Source organism: Geotrypetes seraphini, chromosome 9 (assembly GCF_902459505.1).
Source record: "Geotrypetes seraphini chromosome 9, aGeoSer1.1, whole genome shotgun sequence".
In the NCBI taxonomy this organism is placed as follows: domain Eukaryota; kingdom Metazoa; phylum Chordata; class Amphibia; order Gymnophiona; family Dermophiidae; genus Geotrypetes; species Geotrypetes seraphini.
Genome location: NC_047092.1, coordinates 8,897,225 through 8,915,689, shown reverse-complemented (window position 1 = coordinate 8,915,689; position 18,465 = coordinate 8,897,225). Strand labels below are relative to the sequence as shown.

The following is an 18,465-nucleotide window of genomic DNA, read 5'->3' as shown; positions in this document are numbered from 1 at the left end:
ATGGTATAGAAAACAGAATAAATAAAAAATGGTGCCCTTCAATTTACATTAAAGGATGTGTATTATGCAGTTAATATTTTAAATAATAGAAAATGCAATGCAAGTTAAATTCAGGGAACAAATACTGTGGACCTGATCTTAAATTATGAGCAAAAGTAGGGCGATAAAAGCATCAACACCCTGGAAGTCTATTTGCATAGTTTTGACCACCTCAACTCCTTGGCTAAATCATGCTTTCTCAGCCTCCACATGCTGAGGAAAGTAAGATCCTATTTTCGCCAACAACATTTTGCTGTCCTTGTCCAATCCATCATCCTCTCCAAACTAGACTACTGCAATGCCATCTACTTAAGCCTATCAAAAAAAAGTCTTCAAAGACTCCAGCTACTCCAGAATACTGCAGCCAAGTTGATCTTTGCAAAACGCAAGTCTGACCATGTCTCCCCACTCCTAGCCAAACTTCACTGACTCCTAGTGATTTCCAGAATCTATTTCAAATGTTCCTGCCTGGCTTTTAAGATCACTCACGGCATCCTTCCTCCCTTAATCCCACTATTTTATAACTCCTCGAGTCCTGATTCTACCAGAACCGCCCAAAGGTATAAACTATCCTTCCCCTCTCTACACGGTATTCGCTATGCAGGCAAACTGGGAAAATCCCTTCTCTTCAGAATCACAGGTCTTTGGAACGACCTTACTACCCCGCTGCGGAACCTGGGCTCCCTCCAATTATTCTGCAAGCAACTGAAAACCTGGCTTTTCACTAAAATGTAATTCTATCCCCCCTTACTCTTCTCTTCTATATATAAGTTCATGTAAACCTTTTTTTTCCTTCTCTTCCTATATTTTAAGTTCTTGTAAACCGTGCCGAGCTCCACATCCATGGAGATGATGCGGTATATAAACTTAAGGTTTAGTTTAGTTTAGTTTAAGATCATCCACTGTCCCAGTATTGCATTTCTTGTGAAGGGAGAAAGTGAAGCATATGATATCTGAAAATCTCAGCTACCGCAAATATCCTTACTGATATGCTCAGAGGGTCTCAGAATATGAAGCTTAGTGCAAAACCTTTTCACATCAGCTATGAAATAAAAATTCACCTTATTCTGGTGCCTGAATGCATATTAGGAGTGTTCAGAAAGAAATCTTATACCTTTTGAGCATGATTATCAACTCTTATTTTGTGTTCCCTTGAACAGGTCAAAGTGGAGCCAGTTGCTCCAGCACCTTCACCTGTTATTCCCCGGCTGACACTCAGGGTGGGTGCTGGCCAAGACAAAATGTAAGTACTCAATATTTATGTGAAAGATTTTCAAGAGTGACTACCGTATTTTCTCGCATATAACGCGCGCGTTATACGTGGTTTTTACGTACCGCGCATACTCTTGCATGTTATACGCGTGAGCGCGTTGTACAAATTTTTTTTTACATAGTTCCCCCCCGACGTCCGATTCACCCCCCCCCCCCCGCAAGACCGCTCGCACGCACCCCCACAGCCTCCCGACCCCCCCCCCATCATGTAGAAGCTCCTACCGGTGTCCTGCTGCTTCCTCTTGGTGGTCCCGACACCCGACACGATCGGGGCAAGAGGGAGCTCAAGCCCTCTTGCCCCCCCCGACTCCCCGACACGACTCCCGTCTGTCCGGCCAACTACACAAAGGTACGGGGAAGGGGGGTGGGGGTGTCGTGGGGGTCGGCCAGGGGTGTCGCGGGTCGGCTGTGGGGGCGGTCGGAGGTTCTTGGGGGGGGGGGGCGGTCGTTGGGGGGAGGGGGGTTTGCGTCGAGGGCAGGAGGGCCTGGGATCCCTCCTGCCCGTAATGTAGTGCGGGGTGGGGGTAGGGGGTCACCGTGGCCGGGAGGACTTGGGCTCCCTCCTGGCCCGATATTGTCGGGGAGTTGGGGAGTCGGCGGGGCAAGAGGAATTGGGCTCCCTTTTGCCCCGATCGTGTCAGGGAGTCGGGGGGGGGGCAAGAGGGCTTGAGCTCCCTCTTGTCCCGATCGTGTCGGGGGTGCCGCGGTTGGCTGGGGCAAGAGGGCTTGAGCTCCCTCTTGCCCCGATCATGTCGGGGGTGCCGCGGTTGGCTGGGGCAAGAGGGCTTGAGCTCCCTCTTGCCCCGATCGTGTAGGGGGTGCCGCTGTTGGCTGGGGCAAGAGGGCTTGAGCTCCCTTTTGCCCTGATTGTGTTGGGGAGTCGGGACCGCCAAGAGGAAGCAGCAGGACACCGGTAGGAGCTTCTACATGATGGGAGGGTCGGGAGGCTGTGGGGGTGCGAGCGGTCCTTCAGGGTGGGGGCGCGGGTGGGAGTGCGTGCGAGCGGTCCTTCGGGGTGGGGGTGCGGGTGCGTGCGAGCGGTCCTTCGGGGTGGGGGTGCGAGCGGTCCTGCGGGGGGGGGGGGGTGAATCGGACGTCAGGGGGGTGGCATCAGGCTTTCAGGGTGGGGACAGGACTTCAAGGGGGAGAGGAGAGTCGGGGCGAGCGAAAGGAGAGTCGGGGTGGCCAGAGGAAAGTCGGGGCGGGCGAAAGGAGAGTCGGGCAGCATGCGCGGTATACGGGTGTGCGCAGTATATAAAAATTTCTGTACATAAATTTGTGTTTTTCGCGTGCTATACCCCTGTGCGCGTTTTACACGGGTGCGCGTTATCTACGTGAAAATACGGTAATTTCCTTTAGAATCCAATGATAGATGAACACTTTTTCAAGATTTCTAGACTAGACTGTTCTTCCAGAATTATAGTTGTGTTTTGCCAAGTACTTGCATATAATATATGTAAACTATGTGGATTGTACCCACAGAAAATCCATGACTCTTTGCCCTTTGATCAAATTGAACTAGTGTATTTATGTTTTATTTCAATACAAGGGTTTTTTTTTCTCCCTACTTTTGAGAAATTGCTTGGTACGAAGAGATGGGAAGCAGAATTATATAATCTGTATTTCCTGCAGCAGATTATCAGGTTGATGTGTGGTGGATTGTAATGATCTGGTATAGATTCAATAATTTATTTCAATTTTTCTTTCAAATATTTTTTTCTTAATTGAGATTTTGAGACCTGCCATCAGCATCAGTCCATACACAATTAGAGCCCTCTTTTTTTTTTGGGCTGAAGTGCAAAACTTCTACCTCGTTAACCATGTTAATTGCTTGGCATCAGTGGCATTGCAAAGGTGAGCGGCGCCTCTACCACGCTCTCTTCCCTGCTGTGCACACGCATTCCATCCCCGTACCTTTTTAACTTGAGCGCGAGCAGCCACCACTTCCTAAGCGCAGGTCCCAGAAGTGATGTCAGATAGAGCGTCAAAGCCAATGTAGGCAGAAAGTTGGTGGCTAATCATACCGAAGTTAAAAAGATATGGGGGAAAGAAAGGGCAGACGCACAGAAGAGGAACCAGCGCCCCAAGCAAGATGGCGCCTGGAGCGTACCAACCCCTCCTTACTATGCCATTACTTGGTACACTTTGGTAAAAGGGGCCCTTGATTAAATAAAAACCACTTTACTGTTGCATATGCAATTCAGAAGCTGATCTTTTGAGTTGGAAATCTGTGTACAGTCAAACCTTGGTTTATGAGTGCACCGGTTTGCGAGTGTTTTGCAAGACGAGCAAAACATTCGCAAAATTGGTGACTCGGAAACCGAGCTTGACTCGATTTACGAGCTCTCCCCCACTGCGATCCGGCATCCCCCCCCTGCCGCGATCTGGCATCCCTCACGCACCCACCCACCCACTCAAACACATTGGCTTACCCCCATCTGGCACCAGCACAAACGCACAGGAGAGAGCGAGAACTAGAAGGCTTTGAGCATGCGCAGATGCTCAAGGCCCAGCAAAAAGAAGACAGCAGATCTTCGGCCACCAGCATGTTCTGTGTGTTGGTGCCGGTGCCAGAAGGGGGTAAGCCAATGTGTTTGGGTGGGTGAGTGGTTGCAATGGGGATGCCAGATCGCAGCCGCGGGGGAGAGCGACGCGAGCGGGGGGATGCCGGATTGCGAGGGGGGGAGATGTGGAGCAGCGCCACTGGCCTCGGAGGGTGGGGGGGTGGGAACGTATCAAGCGAATTTCCCTCAGCTCCTATGGGGAAACTCGCTTTGATATACGAGTACTTTGGTTTACGAGCATGCTTCTGGAATGAATTATGTTCGTATATCAAGGTTCCACTGTATTTAACTTTGGTTAGAATTCAGTGATACTTGCTGGACCGTGTGCTTTTCACTGATGAAGTGTGTGATTTTGCACTTCATTAAAAGGAAAGGGATCCTTAGTAGGATCAACACTCACAACCTCTGTTTTCCCTACTGTGTCCACTTCCTCTGTTCCTCCTCATGTTAAACTGGTGGATGTACAAACCAATCTATCAGTGGCGTCTCTTTTGCACCATGGCAGCATAAGATGTCCTGACCTAAGGAGATATATAAACTCGACAATCAGCAGTCACAGGAAATCTGGTCAAGATAATGTCTTCACATTAACCACTTGGAGCTCAGGGCAATCTCATATGCCTCTGAGTATTCTATCACCACCTTCACAGTTCCTCGGTGCAGATTCAAACAGTCAAGTAGCAGTATTTTATTTAAACAAGCAAGGCTGTCTAAGCCTTTGCCAAGAAGCAGCCAGATATTTGGGACTTTGCTGTAACTAACCATATCCAGGTGAAGGCCACAGAATCACTTGCCCAAGAAACTCAGCAAGGTGGTCCCTCGATGCAATGCTCCTTTCCATCTTTCAGCATTGGAAAACACCTCAGGTTGTCCTTTTTTTGACAGCAACAACTTTCTTGCTACTGTTCCATTCTTGCTCTCACTCAGCTTTTTGAGCCCATGTACTGCATACGGCTTCTACGGAACAGTTTCTTTCCGACTGGCCTTTTTATCCACATATCTTTACCATAGGACTTCATAGGGACTCCTGAAGAAGACATTCTGTCGAAACATGGACCGTGTTGGGTCCAGGGTCCAAAGCTTTTCAGCGGACTGCGTCCTAGAGGTTTTTATGTGGTTTGCCAAGTTTTAATATTAATAAATCCATCTCAGGAACATCATTTCTCCACATTGTTTTTTGTTCCTTCTTGGATATGTCTGTCGAGATCATTGGGTCAATTATCTTGTTTCCATTCTTGCTCTCCACCACACTTAGCTCCAGATGGTTTGGAGGTTTCTCTGTTTATCCTCCAGTTCCTTTCACACTGAGAGTTCTGCACAAGTTCCAAAAAACCCCAAAACAAAACCTGAGTCACCTTGATTCTCAGCACCTTATTGGTCTTTACAGAACCGATTCCCTTTTCTAAGCCACTTCTCAGTGCTGGTGGCTCTACAGGAGGGTCCTCTTCACTCAGACCTGAAGTCTCTAGCCCTCACAACCTAGAAATTGAGCAGTCATAGCTGCCCATAAATTCTCCTCAAAGTGTACCTTATTACACGTCATTTGGTGACAGTACTGCAGTGTACCACCTTTAATGGCTTGGCCTTCAAACGTCTTCTATTAAAGTACTCTGTACTCTCCAGTGGATAACCTTTCAGCCTCATAATCATATATGGTGACTCATTTCATAAAAAGTCTGCTCGATGTAAACCTTCCACTGGGTCCTTGGTTCCCTCATAAATTCTTCTTTGGGACCTCCTAAATGTGGTTGCAAAACAAGAGACTGGACAGTACTCTAGGAATTACAATGTAAACAAATAGAGAATATAAGTATTGCCAGAAGATGTGGTAAGAGCGGTTAATGTGGCTGGTTTTCAAATCGTTTGGACAAGTTCTAGAGGGAAAGTCCATAGTCTACTGTTGAGACAGACATGGGAGAAGCCACTGCTTGCCCTGGTCGGTGGCATGAAATGCTGCTACTATACGGGGGTTTTCCCGGTACTTGTGACTTGGCTTGGCCTCCGTGAAGACGGGATTTCAATGCTTTCCTAAAACCCTGGCTAGCAGCTTCCCTTCAGTCCAAATCCTGTGCTACCCTTCCTAACTTACCTGCAAAAAGTCTCAATTTAATTACATCTCTTTACAGATGAATTCATCTCCCTCCTCCCAAGCCTACTCCAACCCAATGTCATGCATAATAAACAAAAAACCTCCCTAGGCTGCTTATTTGCATTCTCACTCCTGAGCAAAGAAAAAAACACATTTCTCCTGCAGTGCAGACTTATGTTGCATTTGTTGGCAGAATGTAAAATAGGGGGGTGGAGATCTCGGACTAGTTTCACTGACCACTTGTAGAGTGTATTTTACTTTTCAGAAACCCCCTGGATAGTAATAAATGAAGGGTCATGGTGCCAGGGCCTCAGGGGGGGGGGGGTAGTTCCAGTGGAGCAGGAGAGAACTGGCAAGTCAAAATAAACCCTTAACGTTTGGAAACACATTGTTAACCTGTGATGTGCATTGAGTAGTGAAGGGTTCGTGAATCTTTTCACTACATTTATGAGCAACATTGAGGGGGGGTTTTCTCCCCTATCTGTGTGAAGATCCTATTTCCATGTAGTCTTTTCCTTTGAATAATGTAACTGGAGTGTTAGGTTGTTTTTGATGTTTGGATCCATTTTTGCCGTATAATATTTTTAGGGCCATTTTTTAATACCATAACAAATATATAATATTAATAACTTTATTTTATTAGTTTAGTTTACCAGCAGGGCACCTGATCACAGTTACACCGCTCCCCCGATCCAGCAGGGGAGAATACTTTAAATATATATTTTTTATTTCTCTTGATACTTATTTTTTATCTCTATTTTTTATTTATTTTACTTATTTATTTTTAATTCTATCTTTAAATGTATTTATTCATTACTTGGTAGAATACTCATTTCTATCTCTATCTCTGTCTTTATATTCTATCTTTATTTTTCATAAATTGTCTCTTCAGGTACTTAAGTTAGATTGTGAGCCTTTGGGACAGTTAGGGAATTTCCAAGTACCTATCTTATTTATTTTTATTTATTGTATCTTTTAATGCATTCATTTTTGTAAACTGCTTAGAAACCTCACGGTTATTAGCGGTATATAAGAATTAAATTAAATTAATTAAATAACCTATACTGGTGTTTCTCAACACACAGTATGGGACGCGAGCCACTTGTTTGGGGGTACACGGTAGTGCTGCCTGATTCATTTGAATCGATTCACCAGTTCACTTTGGTGAATCGATTTTGAATAGATTCATTTCTGCCGGGTCAAAGCAGTAACAGTGGTGAACAGGCTGCTCCTGACCTGCCCCCTGGGGCCTTCTCTGTGCTGAATCACTGATGACATCATTGGTAACATCCCTTTCGTCAGAGAGATCTCCATTGACCAGGTAGAAGACACGGGGGAAGGGACAGCTCGTTTCGGATTACATGCATGTTCCCAAAATGGATGAATTTTAACTGGGCCAGTTTATAATATTACTATTCGTATATTAGACTCCTGCATTGATATGCAAATAAGCACTAATTATAGCATTCATTTTTTTATGGAGATAATGTGCACATAACATCTTATTGAGTATCATCATGCTGGTGTTTCGCTTTCTTGTCTAGATCCCAAGGTCTAATAAAAACTTAGTAAAAATTGAATAGCAAAATTTATTGTCCCTTTCAGGCATAACTAGAATGGAGTGGACACACTATCCAAAAACAGTGAACCCACCATGTTTTTTAGTGAGTGGTATTGTTGGATTTGTTATCATATGAAACGGACATTAGAGCTTATTTTGATCATTCAATGACTGCCTAGGAGAAGATAGCAAGATGGTGCTTGCAGTGTGAAGATGAAGAAGTGCATGGGATTGAGCTGTAAAGTCTTGCTCTGTGGTAGAGAAAGACACAGGGACAAATTTGTCCCCGCAGGAACTCAATTACCCCCGTCCCTGTCCCTGTCCTTGCCCCATTCCTGTAAGCTCTGCCTTAACCACACAAGCATCAAACACTTATGATTTTAAAGTGTTTGAGGCTTGTGGGGATGGGAAAATGAGTTCCCGCGGGGACGGGGAAAAATCTGTCCCCATGTCACCCATGTCATTCTCTACTCTGTATCCTCATCAATAATGTGTGATCTTAATCAATTTTTGATGGATCGTCGGCTATTAATGCAGCAATCCTTTATGTCATGTTTGAGAAATAACTGCTGAGATCATCATGTGATCCGTACTTTTATACTTTCTTACTTATTTATTTTTTCTTTTATAAATTATTTTTAAACTGGTTTTATATATACAGTGGAACCTTGGTTTACGAGCATAATTCGTTCCAGAAGCATGCTTGTAAACCAAATTGCTCGTATATCAAAGCTGCTCCATACCCCTCCCCGCGATCCGGCATCCTCCCCCCCCCGCTCGCGTTGCCCCCCCCTCCACCGCGATCCTACATCCCCCCCCCCCCCCGAGCATGGCAGTGACATCCCTTACCCCGACTGGGCATCAGTGCCGGTGCCCGAAGATCCTCCCTCTTCTGGCGCGGCCTGGGCTGGGCGGTGCGTCGGAGATCCTCCCTCTTCTGGGCTGGGCCGGGCTGGACTGGCTTTGAGCATTTGCGCATGCTCAAAGCCTTCTGGTCTCGCTCTCTCCGATCGGAGGGGGGGATGTAGGATCACGGGGGGGCAGACTCGAATGGGGGGGATGCCGGATCGCTGGGGGGGGCGCTCGTACAGCGAGGCACGCTCGGTTTACGAGGCACCAAGTTTGCAAATGTTTTGCTCGTCTTGCAAAACACTCGCAAACCGGTGCACTCGTAAACCGAGGTACCACTGTATTTACTTTCTTAATAACAACACTTATCTTTATAAGTTGCTGTTCTTATATGCGGCTCCTGTCGGCTGTATCAAGGCCATCTGCGTTTTGCTATCATACGCCGTCATCCAGTTATAGCTAAATTTTAGCAATTTCAGACCATTTTTCAAATGTGGCTAGGTCCTTCCTCATTCACACCCTCAGGGGTGTCTGTTCCTGCAGTTATTCCTCAAAATGCTGCATCAGTATCCGACGATCCATAAATAAGTGATGAAGACACTTCAAAAATTGATCGCACATTATTAATGAGGATAGATGTGTATACATATAAGTGTGGTTATTTAAGTTTATAGCCAATTGGATACTCATTCTCTACTCCGTGACATTGTTGACACATTTAGCAGTGGTCTTGCAACACATCTGTTTATAAGTGTTATGGTCATTTCACTTGACCAGTAGTTAAATTGGCAGGGCACCATATTTTGTCCCACATCAAATAGCGTATGGCCTTGACTCTCCAGAAGAAGATGTGGAAAGCAGCTTGATTGTTATCAAAGCGCTTCTGCTTTACTTTGGAACAATTGCAGGAATATCTGTGCCGTTGCCAAATTAGAAGAGTTCAGAAAATTTACTGATTTCCATTCTAATGCAATTAGAGCTAATTTTGTTCTTTAAATGAATTAAGAGTCAATCAGTAAATCTTGCTTATCTCTAGGTCCAGTTCAATAACTTTTTTTTTTTTTAATTTATTGGAAAAGATCTTTATCCTTAATGGGTCTTGGTCTTATTAGTTCATTTAGGTTTTAAAGTATTTATGGTCAGCTTTCTATCTATGATTTGACTGATACATTAGGGAGTTTTCTTTGCAGTTTTATCAGGGCACCAAATCACTAATTGAGTTAATAAAAGTAAGTGCTTAAGATTAGCTTATCTACAAAATGCTGGTGAGCACTTTCTAAATGTGAATGTCTAGTAAGATGTGATGCATTTCTCTTCGCTGGATGGACAAAATAGCTATTTGTACAGTGATTACTTGATCGTGGCCAATTTCTCTTCATCCAATCATATCACACATCTGTGCACTTACTATGATAAATGGATGAGAGAATTATAGATTTACCACAAATATCAGATTTAACATTTTAGTTGATCCGTTATCTATTCAAGTTTCACAATGGAAAAGTAAGCGTTGGACCCAAAGGAAGGATCCCTGTTTTGCCAGCAGCAGTAGGATGCTTGAAGAATTCACATAATTCACCTGGGCCCAGATGCACTAAAACCAGCGATCGTCGCCAAACCTGTTTTAACAGCTTTAGCAAAGATCGCTTTTACTGGCCTGATGCAGAAAATGGCTCAATGTGGATTTTCTGCACAATCGCTCATTCCCTGATATGACCATGCAAATAAATGCATTAACATTGAAATGCCATGTAAATTAGCAGAGCGATTGATGCTCTAACATGGCTTCCCAATGCACTAAAAAAAGTGATTGCTTTTAGTTATCCAAAAAAGCGACTACCTGGGAGGGGCCTTAGACGTCTGAGCCAATCAAGGCCTTAGGCCCCTCCCCGTGCATCACATGATGCTCCGAGGAAAGAAGGCCCTGCAGTTAGGATTGTCGGACCTTGAAGGAGGAGGGACCATGCTTCCCTCCTCCTTCCAATGCAAAAAGTTACAAGGGGGTTCTGGGAAGCATCCGGTGGCAGGAGGGAGTGGGCTTCCCTCCTGCCAATTTTCTTTTGAGGGAGGGGAGGAGGTCATTTCACGGTAGTGGTTCATGGGGACGGCCATTAGTAGGAAGAGGGGGGGTGTTTTGGTTTTTTTTAAATGGGGCAGATATTGTTTGTGTGTAACATGCACAGCATCTGTGACTGTTAAAAAAGGAAAAAAAGGTTTCCTGCTCCGAATAGCTGAATGGCAGAAGGTTGCTTTCGGGGCTTTCCCTGCCTCTCATCCCCAGCATTTGTTTCCTTTCTTCCAGGTCTTTCTCTGCCTCTCTCTCTCTCCTTCCTTCCTCCCTCCCTCTTTGGTCCAGAATCTTTCCACCTCATTGCAGTCTCTTTCTCTTTTCCTTCTATACACCCCCAAGTTCAACATCTGCCCCCTCTCTTCTGCCTTCCCTTTGTTTCAGGTCTATCTTCCTTCTGTTAACATTTCAAGTCCTCCCACCTTTGTTTCAGGTCTTTCTGTATCTCTCACTCTCGCAGTCTTCCACCTCCCCAGGACCTGGCATATGCATATCTCTCTCCTCGGTTAAGGGTGTTTCCTCTCTCTGCAGTCTCTTTCTCTCCCTCTATACCCCTCTAGTCCAGCATCTGCCCTGTCTTCCCCATCCCTTTTGGTTTAAGTCTACTTTCCCACCCCTCCTCAAGGTCCTTTTCTATCTCTGGCTACTCCTCCTCTCCCCCACCCCATATCCAGATCTAGCATCTCTGAAAATTTTTTTTAAAAGTTACCGACAAATTCATACACCCTTTTCTCTGTAATATCAACCATAACCCCCCCCCCCAAACTCGCTCACATTCTTCTTTTTTAAACTCCCTGAGCGCAGAAACATAACCAATCGTACCACAAAATCACCCTATACTGAGCAACAGATGCTTCTCTGAGCGCTTAACTCCTGCGCTATAGTGTCCAACTTCTTTTCGATTTGAGTCAGGGTTGCCAAATACAAATTGTTTATTTATATACTGCACATATCCCAAACAGGCTATTCTTTTGTTTTTATGCAATTCAAAAAGACATGGGGTATACACACAGCATCCCCCATTTGAGAAAAGAATAAAATATAGTATACTTCCAATCAAAGCAAAACATAATTCCCTCCCACACACACACACCAAAAAAAAAAAGAGGAGCTCATGTGGTAGGGGAAAAGAGGTTATCTGCACAGTGAGAGGATAACTTACATGGATCAGCAGGTTCAACTCTAGAGAACTTTTCAAAACCCACCGAACCGCTGAGGCTGTCCTGCAAGATCAAATAAAGGGGGTGGCTGTCAGTTTCACTGTCATATCTCCTCTTCCTCCTCAATTACCTTCCCCAATTTGACCTTCCATTCGACCCCTCTACATACAAAATAATAAAAAGGAGGCAAGGGGGGGTTGAACAGAATTAAATAAAAGCAGGATCGGACTTAGAAGTCAGCGGCCCATCAGTAACATAGTAACATAGTAACATAGTAGATGACGGCAGATAAAGACCCGAATGGTCCATCCAGTCTGCCCAACCTGATTCAATTTAAATTTTTTTTTTTTTTTTTTCTTCTTAGCTATTTCTGGGCGAGAATCCAAAGCTTTACCCGGTACTGTGCTTGAGTTCCAACTGCCAAAATCTCTGTTAAGACTTACTCCAGCCCATCTACACCCTCCCAGCCATTGAAGCCCTCCCCAGCCCATCCTCCACCAAACGGCCATATACAGACACAGACCGTGCAAGTCTGCCCAGTAACTGGCCTAGTTCAATATTTAATATTATTTTCTGATTCTAAATCTTCTGTGTTCATCCCACGCTTCTTTGAACTCAGTCACAGTTTTACTCTCCACCACCTCTCTCGGGAGTGCATTCCAGGCATCCACCACCCTCTCCGTAAAGTAGAATTTCCTAACATTGCCCCTGAATCTACCACCCCTCAACCTCAAATTATGTCCTCTGGTTTTACCATTTTCCTTTCTCTGGAAAAGATTTTGTTCTACGTTAATACCCTTTAAGTATTTGAACGTCTGAATCATATCTCCCCTGTCTCTCCTTTCCTCTAGGGTATACATATTCAGGTCTTCCAGTCTCTCCTCATACGTCTTCTGGCGCAAGCCTCCTATCATTTTCGTCGCCCTCCTCTGGACCGCCTCAAGTCTTCTTATGTCTTTCGCCAGATACGGTCTCCAAAACTGAACACAATACTCCAAGTGGGGCCTCACCAATGACCTGTACAGGGGCATCAACACCTTCTTCCTTCTACTGACTACGCCTCTCTTTATACAGCCCAGAATCCTTCTGGCAGCAGCCACTGCCTTATCACACTGTTTTTTCGCCTTTAGATCTTCGGACACTATCACCCCAAGGTCCCTCTCTCCGTCCGTGCATATCAGCTTCTCTCCTCCCAGCATATACGGTTCCTTCCTATTATTAATCCCCAAATGCATTACTCTGCATTTCTTTGCATTGAATTTTAGTTGCCAGGCATTAGACCATTCCTCTAACTTTTGCAGATCCTTTTTCATATTATCCACTCCCTCTTCGGTGTCTACTCTGTTACAAATCTTGGTATCATCTGCAAAAAGGCACACTTTTCCTTCTAGCCCTTCAGCAATGTCACTTACATACATATTGAACAGGATTGGCCCCAGCACCGAACCCTGAGGGACTCCACTAGTCACCTTTCCTTCCTTCGAGCGACTTCCATTAACCACCACCCTCTGGCGCCTGTCCGATAGCCAGTTTCTGACCCAGTTCACCACTTTGGGTCCTAACTTCAGCCCTTCAAGTTTGTTCAACAGCCTCCTATGAGGAACTGTATCAAAGGCTTTGCTGAAATCCAAGTAAATTACATCTAGCATATGTCCTTGATCCAGCTCTCTGGTCACCCAATCAAAAAATTCAATCAGGTTCGTTTGGCACGATTTACCTTTTGTAAAGCCATGTTGCCTCGGATCCTGTAACCCATTAGATTCAAGGAAATACACTATCCTTTCTTTCAGCAACACTTCCATTATTTTTCCAACAACTGAAGTGAGGCTCACCGGCCTGTAGTTTCCTGCTTCATCCCTGTGACCACTTTTATGAATAGGGACCACATCCGCTCTCCTCCAATCCCCAGGAATCACTCCCGTCTCCAGAGATTTGTTGAACAAGTCTTTAATAGGACTCGCCAGAACCTCTCTGAGTTCCCTTAGTATCCTGGGATGGATCCCGTCTGGTCCCATCGCTTTGTCCACCTTCAGTTTTTCAAGTTGCTCATAAACACCCTCCTCCGTGAACGGCGCAGAATCTACTCCATTTTCTCGTGTAACTTTGCCGGACAATCTCGGTCCTTCTCCAGGATTTTCTTCTGTGAACACAGAACAGAAGTATTTGTTTAGCACATTTGCTTTCTCCTCATCATTCTCCACATATTTGTTCCCAGCATCTTTTAGCCTAGCAATTCCATTTTTTATCTTCCTCCTTTCACTAATATATCTGAAAAAATTTTTATCTCCCTTTTTTACATTTTTAGCCATTTGTTCTTCCGCCTGTGCCTTCGCTAAACGTATCTCTCTCTTGGCTTCTTTCAGTTTCACCCTGTAGTCCTTTCTGCTCTCCTCTTCTTGGGTTTTTTTATATTTCATGAACGCCAACTCTTTCGCCTTTATTTTCTCAGCCACTAGGTTGGAGAACCATATCGGCTTCCTTTTTCTCTTGTTTTTATTGATTTTCTTCACATAAAGGTCCGTAGCCATTTTTATCGCTCCTTTCAGCTTAGACCACTGTCTTTCCACTTCTCTTATGTCCTCCCATCCTAACAGCTCTTTCTTCAGGTACTTTCCCATTGCATTAAAGTCCGTACGTTTGAAATCTAGGACTTTAAGTATCGTGCGGCCGCTCTCCACTTTAGCCGTTATATCAAACCAAACCGTTTGATGATCGCTACTACCCAGGTGAGCACCCACTCGAACATTAGAGATACTCTCTCCATTTGTGAGGACCAGATCCAATATCGCTTTTTCCCTTGTGGGTTCCGTCACCATTTGTCTGAGCAGAGCCTCTTGAAAGGCATCCACAATCTCCCTACTTCTTTCCGATTCCGCAGTCGGAACATTCCAGTCCGCATCCGGCAGGTTGAAATCTCCCAACAGCAGAACCTCCTCTTTCCTTCCAAACTTTTGGATATCCACAATCAGATCCTTATCAATTTGCTGCGATTGAGTCGGAGGTCTGTAGACTACACCCACGTAGATAGAAGTTCCATCTTCTCTTTTCAGAGCAATCCATATCGCTTCTTCCTCTCCCCAGGTCCCTTGCATTTCGGTCGCTTGGATATTGATCTTTACATAGAGAGCTACTCCTCCACCTTTATGACCATCTCTGTCCTTCCTAAAAAGATTATATCCCGGTATGTTTGCATCCCATCCATGTGATTCACTGAACCATGTCTCTGTGATAGCAACAATATCTAGATCTGCCTCTAATATCAGGGCTTGCAGATCATGTACTTTGTTGCTTAGACTGCGAGCATTTGTGGTCATCGCTTTCCAGCTATTTTTCAGCGATAATCTCCTTTTTCGTATGGATTTTTGTGTCGTTTCACTTTCCGCTGCAATACTAAGAAATGAGTTGCTGATATTGCTTTTGTTGCAGCCTTTACTACTATCACATCTTTTCTTTTGCCGGGGGTGGTCTCTACATACACCACCCCCACCTTCTAGTTTAAATGCCTAGAAAAATATTGTCTAAATTTCTCTGCAAGGTTTCTTTTTCCTGCTGTAGTAATATGTAGCCCATCAGTGCAATATAGCTTCTTGTCCTTCCATGTATTTCCCCATCCTCCTATGTACCTGAAGCCTTCTTGATGACACCAGGCTCTGAGCCATCTATTAAAGTCCTCTGTGTTTTTCATTCTTTGCTCTCCTTTTCCATATGCAGGCAGTATTTCAGAAAAAGCTAAAGTCTTTACAAAAGGTTTCACGCCCTCACCAAGCTCCCGAAAAGCTTTCTGTGCTGCAAGTGTGGAGTTGTTGGCCAGGTCATTTGTTCCCAGATGGATAACAACATCAGTGTTAAAATCCTTAGTTTCTTCCTTAATTATAGTCAGTATTTGCCTGGAACTCCTGGTAGCTGAGGATCCTGGAAGACATTTCACTATTTTGGACTCCTCGCCCTGTGTTCCAAGGTTAATGCCTCTGATGATGGAATCTCCCAACAGTAATAGTTTTCTGTTTTTGGCTTTTTTATTTTTACTTAGGGTGCTCTTGTTCTCTTGAGTTTCTTTCATTGGTTCCAGTCCCACCTCCCTTCTGTTTTCCTGAGTATCGCAGTGCACTAGTGGAGCGAAGGAATTCTGTAGAGGTAATATTAGTGAAGGTGGATGTTTCTGTGTTACATGTCGCAGTCTTCCTGAGCCTACTGTGACCCATTTGTTCCTGGGTTGTTTTATTCTTTGAGGTAGAGGTGGTAAGTTGGTATGATTTTGTGGAGTGATGGAAGCTGCTTTAATTGTATTCAATTCCTGTTTAAGTTTACAGAGCTCCTCCTTAATACTGGCAAGTTGAAGACAGATGGGGCAAGCCTTAAGCCTCCAAATAGTATGTCTTGGAATTAAAGCACCACAGTGATTGCATAGAATAAAGGTCATCTTGATTGGTTGTGAAGTCCTGATTATATGGGTCTCTATATATGAATAGTGGTCCCTGGGGTTGGTGGGACTATAAGTAAGACTACTAGTAAGGCAGAAATATAGGCTCTATACCACCTAAAACACAGTATTTTAAACAAAACTGCAGGTTCTATCAGTGCTACCCTAAAACACAGGATTTATAACAGGATTTTCCCTACTTTAGTCACCCTGAGCCACAGGCACCAAAAATATAGGCTCTATACCACCTAAAACACAGTATTTTAAACAAAACTGCAGGAAGAGGAAATAAGATTTAACAGAGGAAAGAGAAGGATTTTTTTGTGCTTTTTTTTTTTATATTTTTTTAGTAAGAAACAGGGAGGAGAAGAGAAATTAAGCAGATATAATGCTGAAAACCAGTGAAAAGCTGAAATATGAAATGCTGAAATATGAAAATCTGAGTAACTTAGCTTTTAGAAGTTCACAGGGCAGCCTTGTTTCAGCAATGTCCCAAAGATAATGCAATTAACCTTAGAAGTAAAACAGAACCCCTCCCTTCTCCACCTAATCAGCAGAAAACAATGGCTGAATACTGGTAAGACAGAAATATAGGCTCTATACCACCTAAAACACAGTATTTTAAACAAAACTGCAGGTTCTATCAGTGCTACCCTAAAACACAGGATTTATAACAGGATTTTCCCTACTTTAGTCACCCTGAGCCACAGGCACCAGAAATATAGGCTCTATACCACCTAAAACACAGTATTTTAAACAAAACTGCAGGTTCTATCAGTGCTACCCTAAAACACAGGATTTATAACAGGATTTTCCCTACTTTAGTCACCCTGAGCCACAGGCACCAGAAATATAGGCTCTATACCACCTAAAACACAGTATTTTAAACAAAACTGCAGGAAGAGGAAATAAGATTTAACAGAGGAAAGAGAAGGATTTTTTTGTGCTTTTTTTTTATATTTTTTTTAGTAAGAAACAGGGAGGAGAAGAGAAATTAAGCAGATATAATGCTGAAAACCAGTGAAAAGCTGAAATATGAAATGCTGAAATATGAAAATCTGAGTAACTTAGCTTTTAGAAGTTCACAGGGCAGCCTTGTTTCAGCAATGTCCCAAAGATAATGCAATTAACCTTAGAAGTAAAACAGAACCCCTCCCTTCTCCACCTAATCAGCAGAAAACAATGGCTGAATACTGGTAAGACAGAAATATAGGCTCTATACCACCTAAAACACAGTATTTTAAACAAAACTGCAGGTTCTATCAGTGCTACCCTAAAACACAGGATTTATAACAGGATTTTCCCTACTTTAGTCACCCTGAGCCACAGGCACCAGAAATATAGGCTCTATACCACCTAAAACACAGTATTTTAAACAAAACTGCAGGTTCTATCAGTGCTACCCTAAAACACAGGATTTATAACAGGATTTTCCCTACTTTAGTCACCCTGAGCCACAGGCACCAGAAATATAGGCTCTATACCACCTAAAACACAGTATTTTAAACAAAACTGCAGGAAGAGGAAATGAGATTTAACGGAGGAAAGAGAAGGATTTTTTTGTGCTTTTTTTTTATATTTTTTTAGTAAGAAACAGGGAGGAGAAGAGAAATTAAGCAGATATAATGCTGAAAACCAGTGAAAAGCTGAAATATGAAATGCTGAAATATGAAAATCTGAGTAACTTAGCTTTTAGAAGTTCACAGGGCAGCCTTGTTTCAGCAATGTCCCAAAGATAATGCAATTAACCTTAGAAGTAAAACAGAACCCCTCCCTTCTCCACCTAATCAGCAGAAAACAATGGCTGAATACTGGTAAGACAGAAATATAGGCTCTATACCACCTAAAACACAGTATTTTAAACAAAAATGCAGGTTCTATCAGTGCTACTCTAAAACACAGGATTTATAACAGGATTTTCCCTACTTTAGTCACCCTGAGCCACAGGCACCAGAAATATAGGCTCTATACCACCTAAAACACAGTATTTTAAACAAAACTGCAGGTTCTATCAGTGCTACCCTAAAACACAGGATTTATAACAGGATTTTCCCTACTTTAGTCACCCTGAGCCACAGGCACCAGAAATATAGGCTCTATACCACCTAAAACACAGTATTTTAAACAAAACTGCAGGTTCTATCAGTGCTACTCTAAAACACAGGATTTATAACAGGATTTTCCCTACTTTAGTCACCCTGAGCCACAGGCACCAGAAATATAGGCTCTATACCACCTAAAACACAGTATTTTAAACAAAACTGCAGGAAGAGGAAATAAGATTTAACAGAGGAAAGAGAAGGATTTTTTTGTGCTTTTTTTTTATATTTTTTTTAGTAAGAAACAGGGAGGAGAAGAGAAATTAAGCAGATATAATGCTGAAAACCAGTGAAAAGCTGAAATATGAAATGCTGAAATATGAAAATCTGAGTAACTTAGCTTT

General features: G+C 43.6%; 1 protein-coding gene across 1 annotated transcript in view; it reads left to right on the top strand.

Moving 5' to 3' along the window:
• The window catches only part of TAF3 (TATA-box binding protein associated factor 3), a 178,874-nt gene that overhangs the window by 132,371 nt on the left and 28,038 nt on the right, over positions 1-18,465 (top strand). Inside the window, exon 4 of the mRNA XM_033959039.1 lies at positions 1,200-1,282. Within this exon, the coding sequence (XP_033814930.1) occupies positions 1,200-1,282 (83 nt within the window). The remainder of the gene's footprint in view (positions 1-1,199; positions 1,283-18,465) is intronic.